General features: G+C 39.5%; 1 protein-coding gene across 4 annotated transcripts in view; it reads left to right on the forward strand.

The window, feature by feature from the left end:
• EDRF1 (erythroid differentiation regulatory factor 1) overlaps positions 1–25,427 on the forward strand; it is a 42,655-nt gene that overhangs the window by 13,230 nt on the left and 3,998 nt on the right. For 3 of the 4 annotated variants that reach the window (XM_055346344.1, XM_055346345.1, XM_055346346.1), the window contains 15 exons: positions 198–345; positions 422–530; positions 813–924; positions 2,511–2,771; positions 5,162–5,233; positions 5,508–5,658; positions 7,658–7,846; positions 8,197–8,397; positions 10,010–10,228; positions 11,985–12,208; positions 13,602–13,760; positions 13,912–14,061; positions 15,661–15,814; positions 18,086–18,201; positions 19,528–19,679. In XM_055346344.1, the coding sequence (XP_055202319.1) occupies positions 198–345; positions 422–530; positions 813–924; positions 2,511–2,771; positions 5,162–5,233; positions 5,508–5,658; positions 7,658–7,846; positions 8,197–8,397; positions 10,010–10,228; positions 11,985–12,208; positions 13,602–13,760; positions 13,912–14,061; positions 15,661–15,814; positions 18,086–18,201; positions 19,528–19,679 (2,417 nt within the window). Of the gene's footprint in view, positions 1–197; positions 346–421; positions 531–812; positions 925–2,510; positions 2,772–5,161; positions 5,234–5,507; positions 5,659–7,657; positions 7,847–8,196; positions 8,398–10,009; positions 10,229–11,984; positions 12,209–13,601; positions 13,761–13,911; positions 14,062–15,660; positions 15,815–18,085; positions 18,202–19,527; positions 19,680–25,427 lie in introns of those variants that run through there. The other variant, XM_055346347.1, reaches the window with a different exon arrangement.

A 25,427-nucleotide genomic window follows, 5' to 3' on the forward strand; every position in this document is an offset into this window, starting at 1 on the left:
AAGCCTACAGAATGGCTGACATGTGGGTCAGACTCCTCTGGAATATTGGAGCAATAAAAAAGATCAAAAACCAGCGGTTTAAGCTCTTCTGGGCTGCATAGCTCTCTGATGGCAGGATTTCTGTATTTGGTTCCATTTTAATAAAAGGATTGCTGCCTAGGTTTTCTCTGAAACTGCATTCGGTCTCTGTTTTACAGAAGTATGAAATGATAAAAACTGAAGAGATTCCCAATTTGGAAAACTCGAACTTTTCTACGAAAGTCATAAAAGACATTGCACAGAATATTTTATCATTTCTAAAATCAAACTGTACCAAAGAAGGACATACCTATTGGCTATTTAAAGGTAAATCCCTTCTTGAATGAACAGTAATAATTCATATCAGTGACTCTGGTGAACTGAGTTTTGTTTTTGTTTTCAGCAAGTGGCAGTGATATAGTGAAGCTCTATGATCTCACTACTCTTTGTGAAGAAACTGAAGACAAGTACCAGAATCCATTCACAATGCCGGTGGCTATTCTCTTATATAAGTGAGTGCTTGAAGAAGTAGCCTTATTGAAAATTTTAAAGTGTACAGCCACGCTATCCAGGTCAAGGCACATTTTACATTTCTGTGGCTTAAGAAACAAAGTGTGTATATATGTATACAGGCCGTACAAAGTCAACTTGGGGGAGAGTAAATACTATATTTAAAAATATGGTATTGTTTCTTATATGTCTTATTCTATTGGAAGGTAAGAAGAGCATGCTTATACTTGAGTCTCGTAGAGAATGAAGAATGGGGTGTAAAGTTGATATACACATTTTTTTAGGGTTGCTTGCAACATGATGATGAAGAAGAATCAAAATAAGAAACACTATGGGACCATTAGAACATTGCTTCTTAATTGTGTTAAATTGTTGGACAAAAGCAGACATCCTCAAGTAAGATTAACATTTATATACTCTTTAAAAATATTCTAGCATTCTGAAAAAAATAAAAGTATCCTAGCATTCTGAAAGATTGTTGCCTAGACTTTAAAGCCATTTAATTCATGCCCTATTTGTTATGGTAACTGATAACCACATGTGGCTATCGAGCACTTAAAATGTGCTTAATCCATGAAAAAAAAAATGTACTTAATCTGAATTGAAGTTGCTTTAAATGTAAACTACACATTAAATTTTGAAGGTTGGGGGATCCCTGGGTGGCACGGCGGTTTGGCGCCTGCCTTTGGCCCAGGGCGCGATCCTGGAGTCCCAGGATTGAGTCCCGCGTCAGGCTCCCGGCATGGAGGAGCCTGTGTCTCTGCCTCTCTCTCTCTCTCTCTCTCTCTCTCTCTCTCTCTCTCTATATATATCATGAATAAATAAATAAAATCTTTAAAAAAAAAATTTGAAGGTTGTGTGTACACATTGCATGTTGAAATGATAATATTTTGTGTTACTGAACCAATTTATTAAAATTAATTTCACCAGACTTTTTATAATTTAGCCACAAGAAATTCAGAATTTCCTATGTGGCTGGTTGACACTACATTTCTTTTGGATAACACTATTCTCTCATTTTAGAACTCATGTAATTTTAACAGTGCTGCTGTTATTTTCCTTTAACACTTCTAAAAGGTGGAAAAGTATTTTAGAATATTTTTTTTAAAAGATCCATTTACACAAATGGATGTTAACACTTTGTTGTATAAATAAGGTTCACGCTCTGTATCCTTCAGTACATAAAAGCATCTCTTAAAATAATCTTCTAGTCACATGCCGCACGATTTTACCCTCAGTTGTTTGAGTCTGACAGCCACTTTTTGGTGTAATGCTGGTTGAATCCTGTTTATATTAGGAAAGGCATGTAGCACATGCAATGTTTTTTTTTAAAGATTCAAGTTAATTTTAATTGTAGCCATATCCAGTTGGATATATAAGTTTATTTTGGAGACAGAAAACTTGATGGTTGAGATCGTGGTGTTTAGCAAAAACTGAATAGTTTATGTGAAAGTTAGGAAACGGTGTTAAAACTATGGAATGTTTGTGATCAAGAATAAATAACAGATAATAGAGTAAATAATGATGGTATGTAAATGCTCATTTTAAGAGATGCCGGGGTAGACTTTTCCTTCGTGAAGCTGGTGGGGCTTTTCCCCCTGGAACCAAAGAATATGCAATAAATATTAGTTGCTTATTAGACCTTCATTAAAGAGAAATTCTGGTTTCTTAGCTAATATGGAGTGTTATCTTGCTAATATTTTAGTTATGACACTGAAAACTTTTGTGTCTCCGGTTGCCACCTTTTTTTAAAGACAGAGGGCTGGAGATGGAATAATTACAGGAAATAAGCATATCAACCCATGAAGATTTTATGGAGAGCCTTCAAAGCATTGAGAACTTTGATTTGTTCTTTGTGTAACAGTGCGGAAATAGCCTCTTTGAAGACCTCTTAAAATTTGTTAGTACATCAGTAAAATTCATGCCACTTTAGAATGCTCAGTTTTGATGACAATCACATGTATTTCTTTTTTTTTTATAAGATTATTGCTTCAGCCAATTACATGCTTTCAGAACTTTTTCAATTAGATGAACCTAAAAAAGAAGAAAGTTCAGAATCTCCTTTAAATGAGAATTCTGATGAAAGTTACAGTGAAGAGGAGGAAGAGATGCCAGACAGCGATGAAAATGGATCCTATAGCACCAGTTCTGATCCCTCGGATGATAACAAAGCAGTAGCTATTATTAAGTCTGTTGGAGAATTGTCAGTTCCAGAAAAATACAAATCCATTCATCAAATCCGAGTAAGCATGGTAAAATTGTTTTCAAGTTTTATAAGTGGAATTCAAAATTTAATTGAATACAACTAGCCTCTCAAAAGATGGCATTACTGGGGTACCTGGATGGCGCATTTGGTTAAGCATACAATTCTCGGTTTCAGTTCAGGTCATGATTTCAGGGTCCTGAGATCAAATCCTGTGTCAGGCTCCATGCTCAGCTCAGAGTTGGCTTCAGATTCTCTCTCCCTCTTCCTCTGCCCCTCCTGGTTGTGTGTACTCTTGCACATGTGCTCGCTTTCTCTCTCTCTCTCTCTCTCTGTCAAAAAAAAAAAAACAACAAAACATTACTTCAGTAATGATTCTTCATAGTCCAGGGCCTAGTAATCATTAGCTTTATGAATACTAAAACCTGTTTTATAATTACCCCAGGGTAGCTGATCCATGTGCAAGCCAATGGTAGACAACATATAAACCATACATCTGTATATTAATTTTTATGTGATTTTCTTTTGCAGTGACCAGTGTATAATCCTGTCTCTCCACCAGGGTATTCATTCTCAGTTTATAGGTTGCTGGGATACTGAACGTGTAGATTGCTTGGTGAACATAGAATAAGCATAGAAAATGGGGTGGCTTGTTGATCCATTTGTGGGGAAGCCAGTATCTTATCCCAGTGCTATTGCAGTGACTGGGCCATATCAGCTACATTAGTCCTATCTCTGGTTTTGTCAAGGTCAGATAGACTCTAACAACTTCCTACCCTTTAAGTTCTGTTGACATGGATTGCATTGACTATCCTACCATTGGTCTTTTTCCAGAAAGTAGAATTAAGTTTCAGTTCCCTAAATCCTAATTACTTTCCAGTCCTACCTGCCTGTGATCAGATCTAAATCAGCCTTAAAAGACTGACTGTTCCCAGCACTGAAATACAGTCATATATACAGATAATCTCTTAACGTAAGCTCGGGGTTTAACTTTCAGACAGAGACCTTATATCCAGATAGGTTTTTAGAGGACACCTCTCTGTCACCCTTAAACATTACCTGTCTTTTTGACTCTTCCTTCACTTTCCCCTCTCATTTACCAGAGCCACTTGCCTTTTTTCCTGCCTCAGGCTCATGAAGATCATGCCCATGTTGAGGAGGCATCTGCTGTTGCTTCTGCTTGGCCCGTCCCAATTTTCATGGCTGCCTTTTGTAAGCCTTGTGTCTTAATGGAAATGTCCCTCATTCCAAAGATCTTTCCTGATCACTCTAGCCACCGGATGCTATGTTTTCATCTCCTTCATGGAGATCATAATATGTATCTGAAGTTTGTGTTTTTTCCCTTCATGGAAACAGAAGTTCCCTTCATGTATGGACATTCTTTAATCTCCCATGTGTAGAAAGTTTAATGGGTGCTTGGGAAATATTTTAAATGACTACAGGAAAAGTTCTTAACTGTCCATCTGAGTTTTAGTGCACTTTCAGCTTGAACCCCACAGTGGAATTTTTTTTAAAATGTTTTTCTGATTATAAACAAAATTACTGATGGCAAAACTTCTGTGTATTCAGGGAACTGCATCGTAACACAAGGCCCTAGATTTATGGGGCAAGTAGATGACAAAGACATAGTAGTATGTTAGTTTATAGTTTTGTTGTGGGTTTGTTTTTTTTTCTTTACAGATAACAGCACTTTTATTAATATCTAAAGCACTAAAATAATGCAGTCTTAGTATTCATATAAACAGGTCTTTAGTTAGCTTCACCTAATACATGTACTTCTGAAAGTATAGTCAGCATGGCTTCAGCATCTCATTTCCAGCTCAATGACTGTGTCCATGGACAGGTTACTTAACATCTATGATTGATGCAAAATGGGAAGAGTCATCCTGGCCTTGCAGGATTCACCGAAAATGAAATGCCTCACAGAGGTCCTTACACATAGGATCACTTAGTAGATGTAGGTTTACTGGTTCTGCTCATAATTAAGCATATAATTTGTACAGTGAGACCATTGGTGATAATTAACGTAGTGCTAAATTGATGATACTGTTAACTGTGTGTTACCAAGTATCGGTGCTAATTAGGGATTAAACTCACCCATTAGATTAGATATACATTTACCTAAAACATTACTCACATTTTTGCTTTTTTCTTGCCATAATAAAATTATTTTTAAAATTTAAGAATTTCAAATAACATGTACTTTGGAAGATCTTTTTATTAGGCAAGGTTTTTGTTGATGCTTATGGCAATTTTATCTGCAGTTAAAGCAGTACATTTATCTTAGTGCCTGTAACCTCATGAAACTGAATACACAAGCAAATTTTGAAATTATTGATGTGTAGAATTTTGATAATTCTTGGGAGCTGAGAGCTGTGGAATTTGTCATGTGGGCAGCATATTAATCATTTTAAATGTTTGTTTCTAAAGCCCAGTTGCACATTTCCAGTCTGCCATGACACAGAGGAGCGCTGTAGACTTGTGCTGAGCTATGTTCTGGAGGTACGTCTTAATTTCGCCTTCGTCGTTTCAGTAAACTTGTGCTTGGTATGCACATAGCTCTTGTTTATCGGTGTCTGAACGTTACTCTGAATGATACTCTGCTCTTTTCTTTTTAAGCGGAAAGTGAAAATTAGTTTTTCCCTTTCAAGTAAAATGTAGTCCTTTCAAGTCTGTTTTCAAAATTTAAATTCTCCTAAATATGTTCAACGCCTTATATTTAGTTTCTAGTTGACCTTCACTTGTGTGTATAGTAAATGTTTCTCCTTTTTTAAAGGGGTTAAAATCTGTGGATAGCAGCATTAAAAAAGAAAGCGACCTTCCTGCAGCTGACCCCAACACTCCAATCCCATTAAAATATGAAGATGAATCCACAAGAGGGGGTCCTGAGGGCCTTGAAAAGCAGATGGCCTTGTTTTTGGACAAAAGTAAGTTGAATTGATGTGCAAATAGGGACTTTTCTATAGAATAGTATACTAGTCCTTTATCAACAGCAGACATGTCAATTAAGACATTCATTGAAAGGAATTCAGGATAAGGATATCCTGTGAATGGAAAGTAGCGGAAAATACAGTTTCATTCAAAATATAAAACAAAGGATAATTTTGACCCTTTATAGCTATTCCTAATAAATTCCGCTTCTTCCAGTTTCCTGGAGTGAGGAGCTAATGCCTTCAGCTCAGTAGGGTTCTGGTAAGAAATTACTGCTTCAGTAAAAGCAGTGGAGTGTTTAAGAGCAGATTTTGGAACCAAACTGCCTAGCTTCAGATCTTGGCTTTGCTAGGGCAAGTTCCACTTTTCTGAGCCTTGTGATTTTTTTTTCTCTCTCTCTCAAAATGGAGACAATAGTACCTACTTTAAAGTTTCTTATATGGATTAAATGAATTAATATGTGTGTGAAGTGCTTAGAACAGTGCACATAATAAGCACCATAGGGTTGTTGGCTTTTGTTACCGAGTGGTCCTTGAGTAAGCTAGAAAGGTCACTTATAAATTGTCTGATATGTCCCTCAGGAAATCACTTCATGAAGAACATGTGGACTTTTTAAAAACCAGTTTTTAAAAAAATGCTTTGAAAACCTGTATGCTTGAAAGACCTTTCCTGACTTTTTTCTTTTCATGAACATAAGTTGTATGTGGGGGCAGGAAATTTATTGCCCTAGCATTTTACATACTGTTTCCTATGTGCCAGGCTTGAGCCTTTATACAGTGAGGGGAACCAGGACTTGAGACATCTCTGCCTTTTTTATGGTATTTTTTTTTAATGCCTTTTCTCTTCCTTCATCCCCAACTCAGCTTTTGAAAATCCTGCTGATATTCAAGAGATTTATGCTTGCTCCATCTCTAGTCAGAATTGATCCCCTTACCACTTAGTCCTTGAGCACTTACTGAAGCCTGCCTTATGTCACAGTTAGCTGTGTTGAATGGTCTTATGCACACCAATACAGTTGTGAGCAGAAGTTGTGTCTAATTCATTTCTGGTGTTCTCACGATGCCTCACACACAGAAAATGCATACAATAGCAGAGGAAAAAAATACATGCACAATTAAAACCTAATAAAGATTGTAAGTACCTTTCATTGCTTTGAAAGATTCATGCTGTCACTGATCAGAAAATGAGAAATCTTGAGGTGGAAAGACTGGGGAGGGGGGACTCCCATAGTATTTTGTTGTTACCTATGTAGTTGCACTTAATAGACTTTCCAGTGGTTTGTGTTAGCCTGTCTCTGCCTCTATTGTGAGATTTTCCAAGGATGGAGAACTTAGAACTTCATGTCATAGTTTCTGGTGCTTAGCACAGTGCTTGGCACAAAAGGGATCATTTATTAGATGAAGAAGGTAGTAGTAGTAGTCTGGACTTTAGATAGTGTTCCTGGTGGAGGAAACCGTCCACTAGGGGAGATGGAAAAAATAGGCATCTCTATGGGCAACAAGCAGTAACTTGACTTTGGCTAATGGGCAGTAGGGGTGGAATAATGGGGGAAGAAGACAAAAATGTCACATAGCAAGTGGGCTAAGATGCTTAGGCAGGATTTAACAAGTAGTGTGGAATGGAGTCATTTCAGTGGTCTAGAACAGGGGTTTCACCATAATTCAAGCTTATTTTAGGAAGGTAAATTTTCTGGCAGATTGACACACAGCTGGAGAAAGGACATGCCTGTCATGGGTTCAGTTATGTCAGTGACCCTAAAAGAGAACGATGGTGTTAAAGGCAGCAGGAGGCCTTCAGAAATCCCTATGAGGGTCTGTTGAAACACTGCCATTTTACTCTGTTGTAAAGTAGTAAAGCACAGTATTTACTTGTCTTGTTGTAGCTGTAGTACCTAAGCCTGGACTGTTTCTATCAAAAAACAAATCATTTTCTTATAGTGAGACTCACATTCAAATAAAATGTGCTTTTTCTCCTGCCCCCCCCCCCCAATGTCAGTGGGCTCCCTTCAGAAGGGTAATTATTCCAGTCAATCTGGAATGATCCCTGGTTCTTGGCAACATAAAATGAAACTCCAGCTGATTCTCAAGTCATCAAAGGCCTATTATGTTTTGTCTGATGCTGCAATGAGTCTTCAGAAATATGGAAGAGCATTACGATACATTAAATTAGCCTTGCAGAGCCATGGTAAGTCATTGTAAATTAATACACTTAATTGGGAGGGGACATTGGGAGGGGAGTAGTAAAGGCACCAGAATCACAGTGAAATTTTACTCTTACTGCTGTTGTAAAATTTAATTTTGAAATAATTTTTTTCTAGTCTTGAATGTGTTACTTAGTATTTTATTTTCTGCCCTGAGTGGTTATCTCTTCCTTTTGAAATATGTGAAGCCATATAGGGTATCTGACATAACATGAACTTAGAATAGATACAGTGGTACATAGCTTTCAGCTAGTAACAAATTTTCTGAATATTCACTGTATCCATTAATTTTTAATACACGAGTGTTTTTGTCTTTCCCATCCATTCTACCTAGATACTTACTGCTGTCTCTGCACCAACATGCTTTCCGAAGTGCTACTGTTTTTGTCTCAGTATTTGACACTCTGTGGTGACATCCAACTAATGCTGGCCCAGAATGCAAACAACAGAGCAGCACATCTTGAAGAGTTTAATTATCAAACAAAAGAAGATCAGGAGATATTACACAGCCTCCACAGGGAGTCCAGTTGTCAAGGTATGCCAGTGAGACACAGCGTTTAATTCACATTGGGATTATTCCGTCCAGTGTATGTTTATTGGAGTATGTCCAGGAAAGTGGCAGAAATGTTAGTGTTTTTATATTGCAGTGTGTTATTCCCTTGATTTCTTAATTTTAAAATTGAGCATGATCTCTCATGTATTTGTATGTAAAATGGTTCTGAAATATTTTTTAATTACTAATTATACAACTAGACAAAAGGTAAAATAAGCTCTCTTAGAGTTGTGTTGGCTTTGTACTTTTTTTTTGTCTTTTCATGAGATTTTCCTAGGTGATTTTGTAATCAGCAAACCAAGCCATGATTTTCTTTTGAAAAAGCGTAACAGTTGGTAAAAGGGAATGAATTACCTTCTGAAGAGTTTCTGGGGGGCTCAGATCCAGAGATCATTTTTTTTTTTTTAATTTTTTTTTTTATTTATTTATGATAGTCACACAGAGAGAGAGAGGCAGAGACATAGGCAGAGGGAGAAGCAGGCTCCATGCACCGGGAGCCGGACGTGGGATTCGATCCCGGGTCTCCAGGATCGCGCCCTGGGCCAAAGTCAGGCGCCAAACCGCTGCGCCACCCAGGGATCCCCAGAGATCATTTTTTAAAACTTAGTTCATAGCTGACTGTCTTACTGGATATTTTACTTTGTTTTGGAGTTGTCAGATTTTAAAACTAGGAAATAGGAGAAATCATCCACAGCGGCTTTATACTTAGTACAGTCATAAGCTCACTAAAGTCAGGGCAGTAAATGAGCTACAAAATCATCTTTGTAACATATCATTGCATTGTCGTATTTTGCTTTTAAAGCATTGATGTTACTTGATATCCATCCATCTCTCTTACCATCTAGAGAAGTACATTGGGGAGGAATGGAGTATTTCCTCACTTTTGCCCTCTTCACCTTCTCTCCTTCTGAGTTTCTCAAATGATCATTTTATTTTCAGATACTCAGTGAGAAAATCTTCACTGTTTTTACTGCTTTCATCAAATTCATTTCCTTTAAATCACTTCCTTGTGAGAGAGACATTCTCTCACATATGGCTGTGTTATCAGCAGGAGTGCTCCCTTTTTTCCCCTTGAATTTGGGCCCTGTACCTAAGTTTATTCCAGTTCCACTAGATGATGCCATGTTTAAGTCTCTGAGAGCTTAGATAGCAGCAGCTTCAGTGAGGTAAACTGATACGCAAACCATAACATACGTAAGTAGCCTCTAGTAGCAATTAGAGCTTTATTTTGAGAACTATTCCCGTTAATTAAAAAAAAAAAGTTTTACCTTGTATCAGTGAACAACTTTAAGTCTGCACCTATCAGCAAGTGTACTTGATAAAATCCAGCTCATGGAAATTATTTGGTATTTTTAGTCAGGAAAATATTTCTTTTCTTTCTTTTTCAAACAGTAATAGTCCAAGAAAATACAGTTTTCTAAATTAAAGGATCTTTACTGTGAAACTTAAAATTTTAGTTGTACTGATTGAATCTTAGTAGGTTCATACCATTTTGGATTTATTTTACTGTCTTAAAAGTATGAGATTATATGGATACTAAGGAGAATAAGGGTTCTCAGAACTCACGGTAATGTTTCCTGTTTTTTCTCTCAAGGATTTGCGTGGGCAACTGATTTGTCTACAGACTTAGAGAGTCAGCTTTCAGTTAGTTGTAAATGTTATGAAGCTGCTAATGAAATCTTGCAATTCAGTGACTTAAAAAGCCAGAACCCAGAACACTATGTACAAGTGTTGAAGAGAATGGGTAACATTAGAAATGAGATGGGCGTGTTTTACATGAATCAGGCTGCTGCACTGCAGAGCGAGAGAGTGGGTGAGTATCTCTTTGGAATATTCTCTTCATTGCCACTTCTGTCAGAAAATCGTGCTGGTTTTATGATCCGAGCAAAGAATTGTGGTACTTTATGTAGAAAGGACTGCTCTGTTGAAGAATCTTTTATTAAGTTCTTGAGAAATAAAAACAGGAAAAAAACACTTTTCTTTGAGATTCATCATTTCGTTGTCCTTCCTTCTTCATCTGATCAGTTCAGAAGTGAAATGCACAGCCAGCCTCTGCTAGGCTATTTCCTGGATATGTCATTGACTAAAACATAGTTCTCTTTCATGTCAGGAAGAGATAGAATTACAGATCTTTGGGGAGCTGGGCTGGCTCAGTAGAGCGGGTGACTCCTGATCTCAGGGTTGTGAGTTTGAGCCCCATGTTGGGTATAGAGATTACTTAAAAATAAAAAGTCTTAAAGTAAGAAATATAGATCTTTGAAAAATGCTATAAGCACAGATGCAGTAAAGTAGAAGAGGGGGAAAGGAGACATTTACTGATGTGGGGTTTTTAGAGGGTTTGGGGGAAGAAGGTGTGGTTTCAGTAGATTGGTATGTGATGTACGATATCAATAGGCAGATACAGGAAAGATTGAGAAGGACTAGACATACAGGGTCCAGGGGACGGTAAGAGTAGCAGCAGGTGGTCTTTTGTGATTTGGGCCTGTGTCAAGTTTGAGATCTGTGTGGACATGTGAGTGGAAGGTCTAGCTCAGTTGTTGACTAGAAACCTGTATTTAGAGCTGTTTGGGTTAGCAAGACATAGGCCGGGCAACACTCAGATGATGTGGGGAGGAGATGATTGAATCTATGAGAATGCTGCAAATGAAAAAAAAAAAAAAAAAGCTGCAAATGTAAAGACCACCCAGCCTGAGGAAGGAAAAGAGCTGTGGTAGAAAGGGGGACAGCAGGTAAGTTGAAGTGTGTGTGTTCCTGGTCATCTATGAACTGTGCTTGGGGACACGAAGATCATGCTTTTTAAAGTGTTTCATTATTATATATGTGTGTGTGTGTGTATTTTTTTTAGTTGAGAAATAAGAACCTGGGCTTTTAAGGTGCCTCTGGAGGAGGAAGTCCGTGAAGGAGCTGCAAAGTGGTAGAAACCTAGGAGAATTAGATACAACACAGATCATACCTCTTACAAATCCGTGGGACAAGATGTTTTGAATCTTTATAAAATAGGGCTTTGCTCATGTTTTTGCTTGTTTTCATATCAGTCAATTCATAGTGAAAGAGGGTATTATGTGAGTCTGCTCAGGCTGCCATAAAGAATTATCACAGATGGGGTGGCTTAAACAGCAGAAATGGTATTTCTCACAAGTTGGAAGCTGGAAGCCCAGGATCAAGTGCCAGCAAGGTTGAGTTTTCCTGAAGCCTCTCTCTGTGGCTTGCAGATGGCTGCCTTCTTGCCGTGTTGTCCTTAACCTGGTTTTCTCTCTGTGCATGTCCCTGGTATCTGTTTCTCTTAGAAGAACACCAGTCATGTGGGATCAGGGCCCCATCTTAGGATCTCGGCTAACTTTAATTACCTCTTTGAAGGCCCTATCTTCAAATACCGTCACATTGGGGTTAGGGCCTCATCATAAATTTGAGGGGAGTGTGATGAGAGCAGGTCACTGCGATGGCTCCTTGTAGCCGGTTCCTTAGCCATCCTGTCCCTGTCCCCCTCCTCTCATCCATTCTGGGACACACGGGGTTGACAATGATGTCTGCTTACATGTGATTTTCTTTTTCTTTTTTTTTTTGTGAAGTGAGCAAAAGTGTGTCTACTGCAGAACAACAGTTGTGGAAAAAAAGCTTTTCATGTTTTGAAAAAGGAATTCACAACTTTGAGTCAATTGATGATGCCACAAATGCTGCCCTTCTGTTGTGTAACACGGGGAGACTCATGCGGATTTGTGCACAGGCACACTGTGGTGCTGGGGACGAATTTAAGCGGGAATTCTCCCCAGAAGAAGGCTTGTATTATAATAAGGTAACATGCTTGCATGTTGAACCTCATCCATTTATACCTAATTGTCATTTATCTTTGCTACTGCACCATGAAAATATTTTAAAACTAATTAGAACTGTGGTGATGGCAGAGGAGACAGACAAAACACTTACTGCCTGACCGAAGGATGCTAAGAATTTAGTATTGAAGGTGGCATATTGAAAAGATGACTTCACTTAATCATGTTGGCGTAAGCAGAGAAGACATCAGGTGGATTAAAGGCTGACGTGGAGAAGGATAACAGAAAGTGCAGGAAGTGGAGGAGGAGCTTCATGTGATGAGACGGGATAGGACTTTCCAGCATGACACAATAGGCAGGAATCACAGTAAATGACGGATACATTTAAATGTATAAAAATAACGATTTTCAAATGCACAACAGAAAGCAAAATCAAAAAGCAAACCCCAATCTAGTGAAAATATTTATAACCTAGGACAGATCAGAGGTTGATAAACCCTTCATATATAAAGAATCATTGAAGACAGGGGCACCTGGCTGGTTCAGTTGGTAGAACACATGACTCTTGGTCTTGGGATTGTGAGTTCGAGCCCCACGTTGGGCGTGGTACTTACTTTAAGAACAAGTAAATAAAACAAAATAAGATAATCACTGAAAATAAACTGTCCCAGTAGGAAGAAAAGGCAAATATTGGGGAGAGGGGTACAGGGAGGGACAGAGGGGAAGGGAGTTGACATACAGAGCCCAACACGGGGCTCATCTCACGACCCTGAGATCATGACTTGAGCCGAAACCAAGAGTTGGACATTTCTCCAACTGAACCACTTGGTGCCCCATGGCATGGGAAATTTTAAAATAAAAGTGACCTTGTTAGAGACTTTCTTTTATTAAATTCACAGATACACAGAAAAAAAATGTAGATAGATACAGATAAGAAATGTAGAAATTATTGCTGGGTGATGAAATTGAATGTGATTTTATTTGCTTAAATATAATGGCCATGCCCTTCAGGCTGCAGGTGGTAGAACATGGAAGAGATTGCTGCTTTTTACACTCAGATCCAGCAATTTTTTATCCTTAGGCTCATCAATTTTTTTTCTATCTTACTAGTTATATAAACAAATTTTCATTTAGAAAGGAAAAATAAACAGAAGTGCATCTTCATGAATGAGCATGAGTCAGCACTAAGGCTTATGCTGGTCTTAACTGTGGGCATGTGGAGTGACATACAGTCCATTTTAAATGGCTTTTCTCATTGAAAGTTTCATTGTTAGGGTTTTTTCCTTTCTTCACAATACTGCCCCTCTGTAAATTGTTCCCACATCAAATTAACATCTGGGTGATTTTAAAGTATTTATTTTCATATGCTGTTGGAATAGATTTAGACTGAGAACTGTACCTTTCCCTCCCTTACAGGCTGTTGATTATTATTTGAAAGCTCTGAGGTCACTGGGAACACGAGACATACACCCGGCTGTTTGGGATTCAGTGAATTGGGAGTTGTCCACTACTTATTTCACTATGGCAACTCTGCAGCAAGATTATGCTCCATTATCTAGAAAAGCTCAGGAGCAGGTAATAAATTTATGCGGCTATAAAAGAAGTCTTCATTTATGCCTTTAACAGATATTACGCATATTTTCCATAACAAGCAGTATTTAAATATTTTTATTTAAGATTATAGGCTTGTCATTTTTTTCTTCCTCCCCCTTAAAAAAAAAAACAGATTGAAAAAGAAGTCAGTGAAGCTATGATGAAGTCCCTGAAATACTGTGATGTGGACTCCGTGTCTGCTCGACAGCCTCTTTGTCAATATCGAGCTGCGACCATCCATCACAGGCTGGCGTCCATGTACCACAGCTGTCTGAGAAATCAGGTATTGCCATTCCAACTGAAGCTTAGGTCCATTTAAAAATGTTCAGGGTGCTTTGCTTATGTTTCAGTATCTATTTAAATGTCAGCTATTCTGTTAGCTGCTTTAGAAAAACTTGCAGTGTAGGGGATTTTCCCCTCTCACCTGTGCTGCATATTTTTCTCTACTATAATTGATTGGCTATTAGTTTGAGAAATTAGGTATCCTCTGTGTGCTGCCCCCTCCCCAATGAGTCTCTCTCTAGACCCACTGAGAATAACTACTATCCTGGGGGGATCCCTGGGTGGCTCAGCAGTTTGGCGCCTGCCTTTGGCCCAGGGCGTGATCCTGGAGTCCTGGATCGAGTCCCACGTCGCGCTTCCTGCATGGAGCCTGCTTCTCCCTCTCCCTCTGCCTGTGTCTCTGCCTCTCTCTCTCTGTGTGTGTCTCTCATGAATAAATAAATAAGATCTTTAAAAAATATAAATAACTACTATCCTGGGTTCTCCAGTCTGTCCATACCTTTTGTGTTTTACCACTTAAACAGTATGTTTACATTTTACCCAGTGGGTGAACTTTACAGGACAAATCACACTGTACATATTCTGTGGTTTATTGCCTTTCACTGGACATGATGTTTTCAAGATTCCTCCGGGTTGGTGCATTTTCTCAGTTCCCTAGAAGTCATTTAATGAATATATCACCGTTTATCCATTCTATGATTGTTGAATCTTTGGGTTGTTTCAATGTGAGGCTGTTAGAAGTAATCGGCTGTGAACTGCCTTGTACCTAAATCCTGGTGCTTAGATGCAGGGGTATCTAAGAATACATTGAGGCCCAGATTGAAGGTACCTTTCTCCAGAGCGGTTGCGTGGCCAAGAGTTTTGTGTTTGAAGTGTCTCAGGGCTGTGTGTGTGTTTGTTGTTGTTTTTCTTTTCTTAGCTCAGGACCAAGACAACTTACCTTGCAGTCCCTTGGGAGTGGGCCTTCTTCTGAGTGCGCTTATCCTGAGAATGCTGTCCTTTGAGGTCTAGCTTAATGAAAAAGGATTTCTTTTCAGTTTAAGCTGGCCCAGGACTCTTCCCCTTGCCATAGGAGGTCCTAACCAAAATTCAGGCTTGCCCAGATGGTCTAATATCCTCAAGGCAAGAGCAGGCTGTAGACACAATGGGGAACAAAGTGTCTTTTCAGCAAAGTGTGCCTGGACAGCTGGATGTCCACGTGCAGAGCACATGGGGGGACTGTCCTGTGTCACATCATATACAAAAATTAACCAAAAGTGGATTAAACACCTAAATGTAACAACTAAAACTATAAAACGATGGCACTAAATGGCTCTTTAAATATATATATATTTTTTTTTTTATTTATTTAGCCATGAGAGACAGAGAGAGGCAGAGACACAGGCAGAGGGAGAAGCAGGCTCCCTGCAGGGAGCCCGATATGAGACTCGGTCCCTGGACTGGGATCACATCACGCCCTGAGCCGAAGGCAGGTGCTCAACCACTGAGCCACCCAGGCACCCCAACTCTAAATAACATTTAATGATCCAGAGACTTGGTTAAGTAGTTATGGTGAAACCAAGCTTTAAGGTTTGTCTTCTTATTTTATTTTTGATCCTAGGTTGGTGATGAACATCTTAGGAAGCAGCACCGGGTGCTGGCAGATCTTCATTACAGCAAAGCTGTTAAGCTTTTTCAGCTTCTCAAAGACGCTCCCTGTGAACTACTTCGAGTACAGTTAGAAAGAGTGGCATTTGCAGAATTCCAAATGACCAGTGAGTCTTACTCTTTTATTTCGCAGATTTGTGTACATTGACTTGACTTAGTGTCGAATTGTCTTAGAGTGAGGCAGACCAGAGATCTCTCTTGAATGTAAACAATGTTGTTTTCCTTTAAATTTGCCCATAGTTAACATCTTTGGGTAGAAGCCAGGAGAAGTCTACACTTTTTTAGAAAATGAATTTGAGGGATCCCTGGGTGGCGCAGTGGTTTGGCGCCTGCCTTTGGCCCAGGGTGCGATCCTGGAGACCCGGGATCAAATCCCATGTCAGGCTCCCGGTGCATGGAGCCTGCTTCTCCCTCTGCCTGTGTCTCTGACTCTCTCTCTCTCTCTCTCTCTCTGACTATCATAAATAGAGAAAAATTTAAAAAAAATGAATTTGAGGGCAGCCTGGGTGGCTCAGCGATTTAGTGCCGCCTTCAGCCCAGGGCCTGATCCTGGAGACCCAGGATCGAATCCCACATCAGGCTCTGCGTGGAGCCTGCTTCTCCCTCTGCCTGTGTCTCTGCCACGCTCTCTCGCGCACGCGCTCTCTCTCTTTCTCTCTCTCTCTCTCATTAATAAATAAATAAAATCTTTTTTAAAAATGAATTTATGTTCCGTGACCCCTTTATATTCATAGAAATATTGAAATACAGCCATGCTCTCTTTATTTGGAAAAAACTGACAAGTTTGTTGAGACCGTTAGAGATGTAAATCATTATGAACAATGTAGGAAGGGAAAAGGAGTGATCCTGGAGCAATGATCCCATTGAATACCTATAAACATACAGTGGATACTGGCAGTTGTGGAACTAGAACTGTAGATCCTGAGCAAGGCAGAGCTAAATGGGAAGGGAAGAGAAGGAGGAAGGTGAATGAGCCTGCTGCATTGGGGTGAGGCCACAGCAGGGAGGGAGTGGCTGCTCCACACTGAATCTGTTTCCCTGAGTTCTCTTATCCTTGTCCACCTGCTCCCCTTCTGCAGGAGGGGTCTTTGGAGAAATAGCCCTTGTGTGGTAAAGAAACAAAAGTTTCTCTGAAGTAACAGCTGTTCATTTGATTTTATTTCAGTTGTTTTTTAAATTAAATGTAATACTGAACCAGATAGATGACTCTTTTTTTCTTAATTTTTTTTTAAATTTTTATTTATTTATGATAGTCACACACACACACACACACACACAGAGAGAGAGAGAGAGAGAGAGAGAGAGAGAGGCAGAGACACAGGCAGAGGGAGAAGCAGGCTCCATGCACCGGAAGCCCGACGTGGGATTCGATCCCAGGTCTCCAAGATCGCGCCCTGGGCCAAAGGCAGGCGCCAAACCACTGCGCCACCCAGGGATCCCAGATGACTCTTTTATTAGATAGAGTATCCCTGAAGGATGCACAAGAAAGTGATAACATTGCTGCCTCTGGGGGCATGATGGGGGCCAGGAGGAGAGCTTTCACTGTTTCCCGATTTAGGCTTTATACATTTTGAGGATGTATTACCCCTTCAAAACAGTTCTTAAAAATACTTTTGACTGGGACAGCTGGGTGGTGCAGTCAGTTGAGCATTCAACTCTTGGTTTTGCTCAGATTGTCATCTCAGGTTCATAAGATCAAGCCCCACGTCAGACTCCACCTCTGTGAAGCCTGCTTGAGACTTTTCTGTCCCTCTCCTTCTGTCCTTTCCTGGCCCCTCCATAAATAAATAAATCTTTAAACAAAACTCTTTACTGAAAATATTTTTAACTTTTTGCCATTGTATACTAGATGGCAGGATTAACAGTAGCTCTTTCTAGGGTAGGTTTTCGATGGCCTTTTTTCATTTGCATCTTCAAATTTCCTGCCGTGTTTGAATTCCTTCAAGACAGCAGGCATCATTTTCATAAAAACAGAGAGATACTGGGAACAAATTTGCTAAGATGATGAGTATGGTTAATTTTTCTTTTAAAAAGATGTTTAAAAATTGAGTACCTGAGAAAAGTTACATATGCATTTGGAGGCTTTTGGACCAGAGTTGTCCCATCTGGTTTCTTTGACCTCGCAGTCAGGTCTTATTTCAGATAGGTTGTATTCTCACCCTGATAGAACCTACTGGTAATTGTTACTTATTGCTTTGTCTAGATTTAATATTTTTATCTAGGGATGATTACTAAAAGTTGGATTTAGAAAATTTGTATAGATTCTCATGAGCTCCTTTTAATAGCATTTAAAATCAGTTTTCATTAATCCCCTGACATTGGATGAGTTTCTAGATTTATATTTAAAGGAATGATCATTTTTGTGTTTGACACACTAGGTCAGAATAGCAATGTTGGAAAATTAAAAACACTATCTGGGGCTCTTGATATAATGGTGAGAACTAAGCATGCATTCCAGCTCATCAGAAAGGAGCTTGTAGAGGAATTTGACCAGGTAAATGGAAACTATATTTATCTTTGTTTTTTGTGTATTTTAGGCTAAATAGTGAGCATATGGCATATATGTTTATGTATGTTATGTATGTTACGTGTGTATATGTATATACAGACATGTATGTGTTTTGCATAAAACACACTAATAGTGACCTATTGTATTTTCTTGATGGAATTATTAAACTCTAAGGTAGAATTATATCTTTTGCATTAAAATTTTTTTTCTTTAAATAACCACATACAGCTTAGTAAGACCCCAGGAGTATAACATCTCTGTTGTGTTTTTTTTTGTTTTTTTTTTTTCAAATTGTTTCTTTTTTGTTGTTTTACTGTTTGTTTTTAAGAAAGAAAGAGGCGGGATCCCTGGGTGGCGCAGCGGTTTGGCGCCTGCCTTTGGCCCAGGGCGCGATCCTAGAGACCCGGGATCGAATCCCACGTCGGACTCCCGGTGCATGGAGCCTGCTTCTCCCTCTGCCTATGTCTCTGCCTTGTCTCTGCCTCTCTCTCTCTCTGTATGACTATCATAAATAAATAATTTTTAAAAAAAATTAAAAAAAAAAAAAAGAAAGAAAGAAAGAGGCAGGGGCAGCCCAGGTGGCTCAGCAGTTTAGCGCTGCCTTCAGCCCAGGGCCTGATCCTGGAGACCCGGGATTGAGTCCCACATCGGGCTCCTTGCATGGAGCCTGCTTCTCCCTCTGCCTGTGCCTCTGCCTCTCTCTCTCTCTCTCTCTCTCTCTCTGTATCTCTCATTAATAAATAAATAAAATCTTTAAAAAAAAAAAAAGAAAGAGGCATATAGCTCTTTTATAATTTCTACTAAACTGCCAGGGAGCAGTTGAACAATGAATGGGCTTAAGCTCCTTGGAAAGCATTTCCAGTTTGCCTGGCATTCCAGCATTCATGCTGCCTTCTGCTGTTGCTAAAAGCTTCCCTGACTCCCCATGGTAAACCAGCCTGTTATTCCTCCAGCCCGGGTTTGTCCAACCCTGGATCGTGCCCATTTCCATCTTGGGCCTTTAGTGTGCAGTGTTGCAAAGTAGGAGATTTCCATTCAGTATTAATTTCTTCTACGTAAGTGCCTGTTATGTGTAAGACATTTTTCACAGGCTTTAATCTATCAGAGTGATCTCTGGGGTAGGGGGTTCATCACAGCCTCTGCCACCAACAGGCTATGCTTGGAGAAAAACAAAGGACCTGGGGTTTCCTTTTTGTTTGTTTTGTTTTTGGCTAAAAAGTCTACTGGTGAATGAAACTGCAGTCCTTTTGCTTCAGTATAAAGCTGTCGTTGTTGGGTAGCTTAGGTGAAGTGACTTCTTCTTCTTCTTAGCCTAAGAGCGATGAGTCCCCTCCAGCTGCTGATTCCTCTCCTAGTCTTAATCGAGAAGAAGTGATCAAGCTCCTCAGTATATTTGAATCTCGGTTGTCATTCCTTCTCCTTCAGTCCATCAAGCTGCTGTCTTCAACTAAGAAGAAAACAAGGTAAATCAAATTGTTCTTTATGGAAATTTCTTTTCCAGCTCCTTACCTGTAGAAAGGTAATAATTTCTACTGACCCTATGAAAAGATAGGTTGTATTCATTCTTGTCCTTTATGTGGGTGATCAGGAATTTTAAGTGGTGCTCTTTCCTGACTTGGTAAATCAAATGAGACTCCTTTCCATGTTGCCTACTACATAGTGAAGCTATAGAAACAGATCTTGCTTCCTAAGAGTAAGTACTCTTCTGGTTTTAATGTTTTCCCTGAGAGAGATGAATGACACTGGAATCATTGTTTCAGTGGAATCACTTCCACTGTTTCTAGTAACTCACCATTGTCTGTAGTGGGAAGTCAGGACTGCAGTTTGATACTCAGCACCAAATGCACTAATAGAAAGGAAATAACGGGATCCCTGGGTGGCGCAGCGGTTTGGCGCCTGCCTTTGGCCCAGGGCGCGATCCTGGAGACCCGGGATCGAATCCCACGTCGGGCTCCCGGTGCATGGAGCTTGCTTCTCCCTCCGCCTGTGTCTCTGCCTCTCTCTCTCTCTCTGTGACTATCATAAGTTAAAAAAAAAAAAAAAAGAAAGGAAATAACAGAACATTGAAAATCTCTGTAAAGCCAAGAACTTAGTGAAGAGAAAAGCATAAGCATCTCAGCAAAAAATGTTCTTAACACCTGTGTCAGTCTGTCCAATTCTGTTGTTTTGCCAGAGTTACTATGTTGGCATTATTAATTTAACTTGAAAATCTAGTACTAAGTACTAGATCAGGAAGGTAATATAAATAACACATCTTTCTATCTATCTATCTATTTATTTTAAAGATTTATTTATTCATGAGAGACACGGGGGGGGTGGGGCGCAGACACACAGGCAGAGAGAGAAGCAGGCTCCATGCAGGGAGCGCGACATGGGACTTGATCCTGGGTCTCCAGGATCACGCCCTGGGCTGAAGGCGGTACTAAACCGCTGAGCCCGGGCTGGCCTCTTTTTTTTAAATATAAGTACAATCTGACCATATTACAAATTTGGAAAATAGGGGGAAAAATTACCATACATATATACTGTTATCAGCTGTTCTGTGTGTTTTATCAATTTATAATATTCAGGTACAGATCATTTTTGTCTCTATATTTATTTTAATTTATCTGTAGTAAAATTTAGTTTTGGTGCTGTATAGTTCTTCAAGCTTTGACAAACACAGACATGCATCTTCTGCCAAAATCATGATCTAGAAAGTTCCATCACTCCAGAAATTCCCTCTTGCTACCTTTTTGTGGTCTACCCTAATTCTTCGGATCTCTGGGAGAAAGTGTGCTTTCTTTTACCATTAAATGTAGCATCAGCTGTGGTTTTTTTGTAGATGCCCTTTACCAAGTTGAGGATGTTCCCTTCTATTCCTAATTTTTATCATGAATGGTTGTGAAATTTTTGTCAGATATTTATTGGTACACATGTTGAAAGGATCAGTGTTTTCCTTCTTTGGTGTCTTAATATGATGGAGCTCATTGAGTTTTTTTTTTTATTGTTAAACCAGCTTTGCATTCCTGAGAGAAACTCTACTTTGCTGGGATGTGTCATTCTTAGGCATCCCTGGGATTCCATGTGCTAGTACCGTCAAGGATTGTTGTGTCTGTGAGGACAGTTCTCTCCTATAGTGTAATCACAGTTGTGGTCTTGTAGTGCTCCTGTCTGGTTTCAGTACTAGAGCTGTGCTGGCCTCATGGAATCAATCTGCAACTATTTGCTCTTCTAGGTTTTAGAAGTGTAGAGTTAGATTGTTTCTTCCCTAAAGGTTTGTTAGAATTTACTAGTGAAATTATCTTGACCTACAGTTGGCTTTATTGGAAGTTTTTCAAAATGAGTTTAATTTCTCTTCGTAGATAAATACTATTCAAGTTGACTTTTTCTTCTGGAGGAATGAAAGTCTTTTATCTGTTGTCAGGTGCATAGGTTCACAGTATTCCCGTAGTATCCTGTTAATGTCTAAAGGCATTTGCAGGGGTAGCTCTCGTTTTATTCCTGATATTGCCAACTTTTGTCTTCTTTTCTTTCTCGGTTACTCTGATTAGGAGTTCATCAGGTTTATTGATCTTTTCAAAAAACTAGCTTATTCGATTGATATTTTCCATTGTTTTTCTATTTTCAGTGTCCTTGATTTATTCAGTTCTCTCTATACCTTTCTACTTATTATGGATTTTTTTCTTTTACTGTTTCTTAAAGTGGAAGCTTAGATTATTGATTTGAGACCCTTTCTCTTTTCTAATATAAGCATTTACTGTAAATTTCACTCTGCTTTTGCTACATCTCACAAATGTATTTTCTTTTTCTTTCAGTTTAACACTAATCTTTGATATTCCCTGAAACTTCCTCCTTGAGCCCTGTGTTATTTAGAAACACGCTCTTAGTTTCTAAGTATGGAGACTTTCCAGGTAATCTTTATTATGGATTACTGGTAATTCCAGTATGTGCTGAGACCATAACTTTGCATGATTTCTCTTCTTTCGCATTGTGTATGTTTGTATTATGACCTAGAATATGGTTTGCCTTTCCGTGTGCACTTTAAATACATGAGTATCTGCTGTCTTGGATAGACTGGCCTGGAAGTGTCAGTTAAGTTGGTGTATAGTATTTTTCAGGACTTCTGTCTTCCTACTTCCTTGTTTTATCAGTTACTAAGGGAAGAGTGGGATTTTCTAAGTATAGTTGTGGATTCATCTGTTTTTCTTTTTGGTTCTGTCAGTTCTGTTTCCTCTGTTTTGATGTGGACACATTTAGGATTGTTCTGTCGTGGAGAACTGACTCCCTTATCATACGATACCTACTTGTTATCTTAATAGAGCTACTCACCCTTCTTTTGGTTAATGTCTTTTCCTTTCTTTTCGCCTAACTGTGCCTTTTTAATAAAAGTGAGATTCTTACAAATGACATATAACTGGGTCTTGCTTTTTTTAATCCAAACTTATAATTGGTATCTTCAGACCATTTACATCTAAGGTGATTATTAATATAGTTAGATAAAATCTATCATCTTGCTGTTTTATCTTTTCTGCCTTCTCGAGTGAATTGAACATTTTCATGATTGGATTTTATTTCACTATTGATTTATTATTTATACTACATTTAAAATTTTTTGGTGGTTGACCTAGGGTTTAGGTTGACATCTTTAATCAGGAGCCACCTTCTCATGATATTCTCCTTAATCATGTGCTGTATGAAGACGTTCAGGTAATCACTGCCAGTTCTTCCCTCTCATCAGTTGTGTTATTACCATTTCACTTTTAAACATACTACTACTGTTCCTGCTTTAGATGGATACCTTTTAGAGCAATTAAAAATAAAAGGACAATTTATTTTTCTATGAATTTATTTTACCTTCATTTAGTCCATTTCCAGTGCTCTTCTTGGTATAGATACCACTTTCTGTCTGGTGTCCTATTCTTTCTGCGTGAGAAACTTCCTTTAATATCTACCAGCAAAGAATTCTTCCATTTTGAATGTCTGAGAAAGTCTATTCCTCCTTCAGCTTTGGGCAATGTTTTCCCTGGAGAGAGTTCTAGGTTGACAGACTTCTTTGTTCCACACTTGAAGGATTTCCCTCCCTTGCCTTCTGACAGGAAGCCCACTCTGATTCTTACCTTTGTTCATAGGTATGTAAAATGCCTTTTTTCCTCCAGCTGCTTTCAAGATTTTCTTCCCTGCTCCCCACCACTCCCCCCCCCCACCTGCAGTTGAACATGATATTTCTGGGTGTATCCTGGGTGTCTGGTGACATCTCCTTCCCTCCTTAGTGTGTTTATTTCTTCTCCTCCATTCTCTCTTTCTCTGTGGATCCAGTTGTATCTACACTAGACCATTTGCTCTTTGCCACAACTGTTACATGTTTTGTTGCTTTTATACTTTGCCAGCGGTGGGGGTTAGTTTGGGTAATTTCTGTGAACCTGCCTTCAAATGCACTGATTCTTGATTTTGTGTCATTGACAGTTGAACCTGTCGAAGACATTCTCTATCTGTTTACTGTGTTCCTCATTTCTGGTATTCCCTTTGAGTTCTTTCTGGAGGTTCCATCTCTCAGCTGAAGTGACCCATCTGATCATGCATGTTGCCCACATTTTCCATTTTCCACTTGAGCCTTTTAATGTATTAATCATTGTCATTTTAAATCATCTATCAGATAGTTCCAACATCTGGTTTCAACATCTGTGTCACATCTGAGTCTTGTTTTGTTCTTTGTCTCTTGGCATGTGTTGTTTCATTACTTTCTACATCTCAGACTGAGGGAAATAATTTTCATGCCTGGAAAGTTCTTACACTATCCCATGCTAGGCCTTTAGTATGGAGGGTTGAGTGTTTTCTAGTCTGGAGCTGAGCTGTGGTTTGAGATTATTTTGTTGCTCTGGTTATTTTCCATGTCCAGCAGCCTTCATGTCCCTCAAGCAGTGCCTGTGCTTAGTGTGGAGCAGGTCTGCAGAGGGTTTTTCTTAATGTCTACTCCACCTTTAGTTTAGGGCTTTCCTAAGGAAGGTGTGGGGTACCTCGGAAAGAGTCTGTTTGCATACTCCTCCAGCTCTCAGCCATAATCCATTCCTACTTGTCCTTCAGTGCTTTCAGCCTTTTAGAGAAGGAAAGAGGGCCAGTCAGGCCTTCTCAGTTGATTTGCGTAAGCCTCAGTCTCAGGACTGGGTCCCTGAGTCCCTGGTTTGTGTGTATGGTCTCACAGCTCCTGCCCCACCCCTGGGGTAGAGTGTTTTTTTTTTCTGCTCACTGCTTTATCTGCATTGACTTTCACCAGTACCCTAAGGCTGCCATTGCTTGTTGCCTACCTCTCCCTCCACCCACCTTGACTAGGCTGTGCAGATGAAGGTTTTCATTCCATGGAGAAAAGGGTCCGGGTGAGGTTGCCTGCCCTTCTGCAGCTATAGCTGGTCCCCTTGCCCAGCCTGCATGAAGGTTGCTTTCTTAGGGCTTTCACCAGAGTCCTTGAAGAGAAGCCTAGGAGACAAGGTGAACTCATCCTATACCTGCAACCCTCAGAGGCCCCACACTCCCTCGTCAGGTCTCAATCAGCCTCTACCAGCTCAGTAACTTTTAACTAAATTCTTAGTGGTACCTGACTGCCTTTGTCCCAGGCATGGAAGTACTTCTGTGGTGCCCTGTCTGTCCTTGGTTTTCAGACTCATTGGTTGTCTGGCAACCCCAGCTCTTTGATAGATTCATAGAAAGTCATGAACTTGTAGGTTGTCCTGCTTTGTATTGCTGGGTTTGTCAAAGGGTGGGAATGATAGTTTTTCTTATTCTCTCCATTCTGAGCAGAAAGCCTCTCCAGTAAATGCTTTCAGATAATTCTCTGTGGCCTAAGGAGAGCTCTCATTTGGGCGGGAGCACTCAGCCTCAGGCGCCCTGTCATCTCAGCCCCGCTGTTTATCCTCGGCATCCGCTCTGTGTCTGGTCACTGCACCCAGCAGGGAGTATGTACGTGCTGTGGTTCAGCAGGTACATCTGTCTTCTGAAGAACCAAAAAACTAAAAAGCGTGGCGGGGGAGGGGGGACAGTGTGTATAGTGACACACAGTTGGCTTTTCCTGTTTAACAGCAGCAGGTAGAGAATTTTAAAATTTTTCCTTGGTTTCCACAAGGTGGCAATATAAATAAATACATTTGAGAAACAGTGATTCACCAATTTTCACAAATTGATAGTTTGAGTAGTTAGCTAACAGGTAACAGTTCAGTCTTAACAATATCTTATAAACA

Source organism: Nyctereutes procyonoides, unplaced genomic scaffold (assembly GCF_905146905.1).
Source record: "Nyctereutes procyonoides isolate TBG_1078 unplaced genomic scaffold, NYPRO_anot_genome, whole genome shotgun sequence".
In the NCBI taxonomy this organism is placed as follows: Eukaryota; Metazoa; Chordata; class Mammalia; order Carnivora; family Canidae; genus Nyctereutes; species Nyctereutes procyonoides.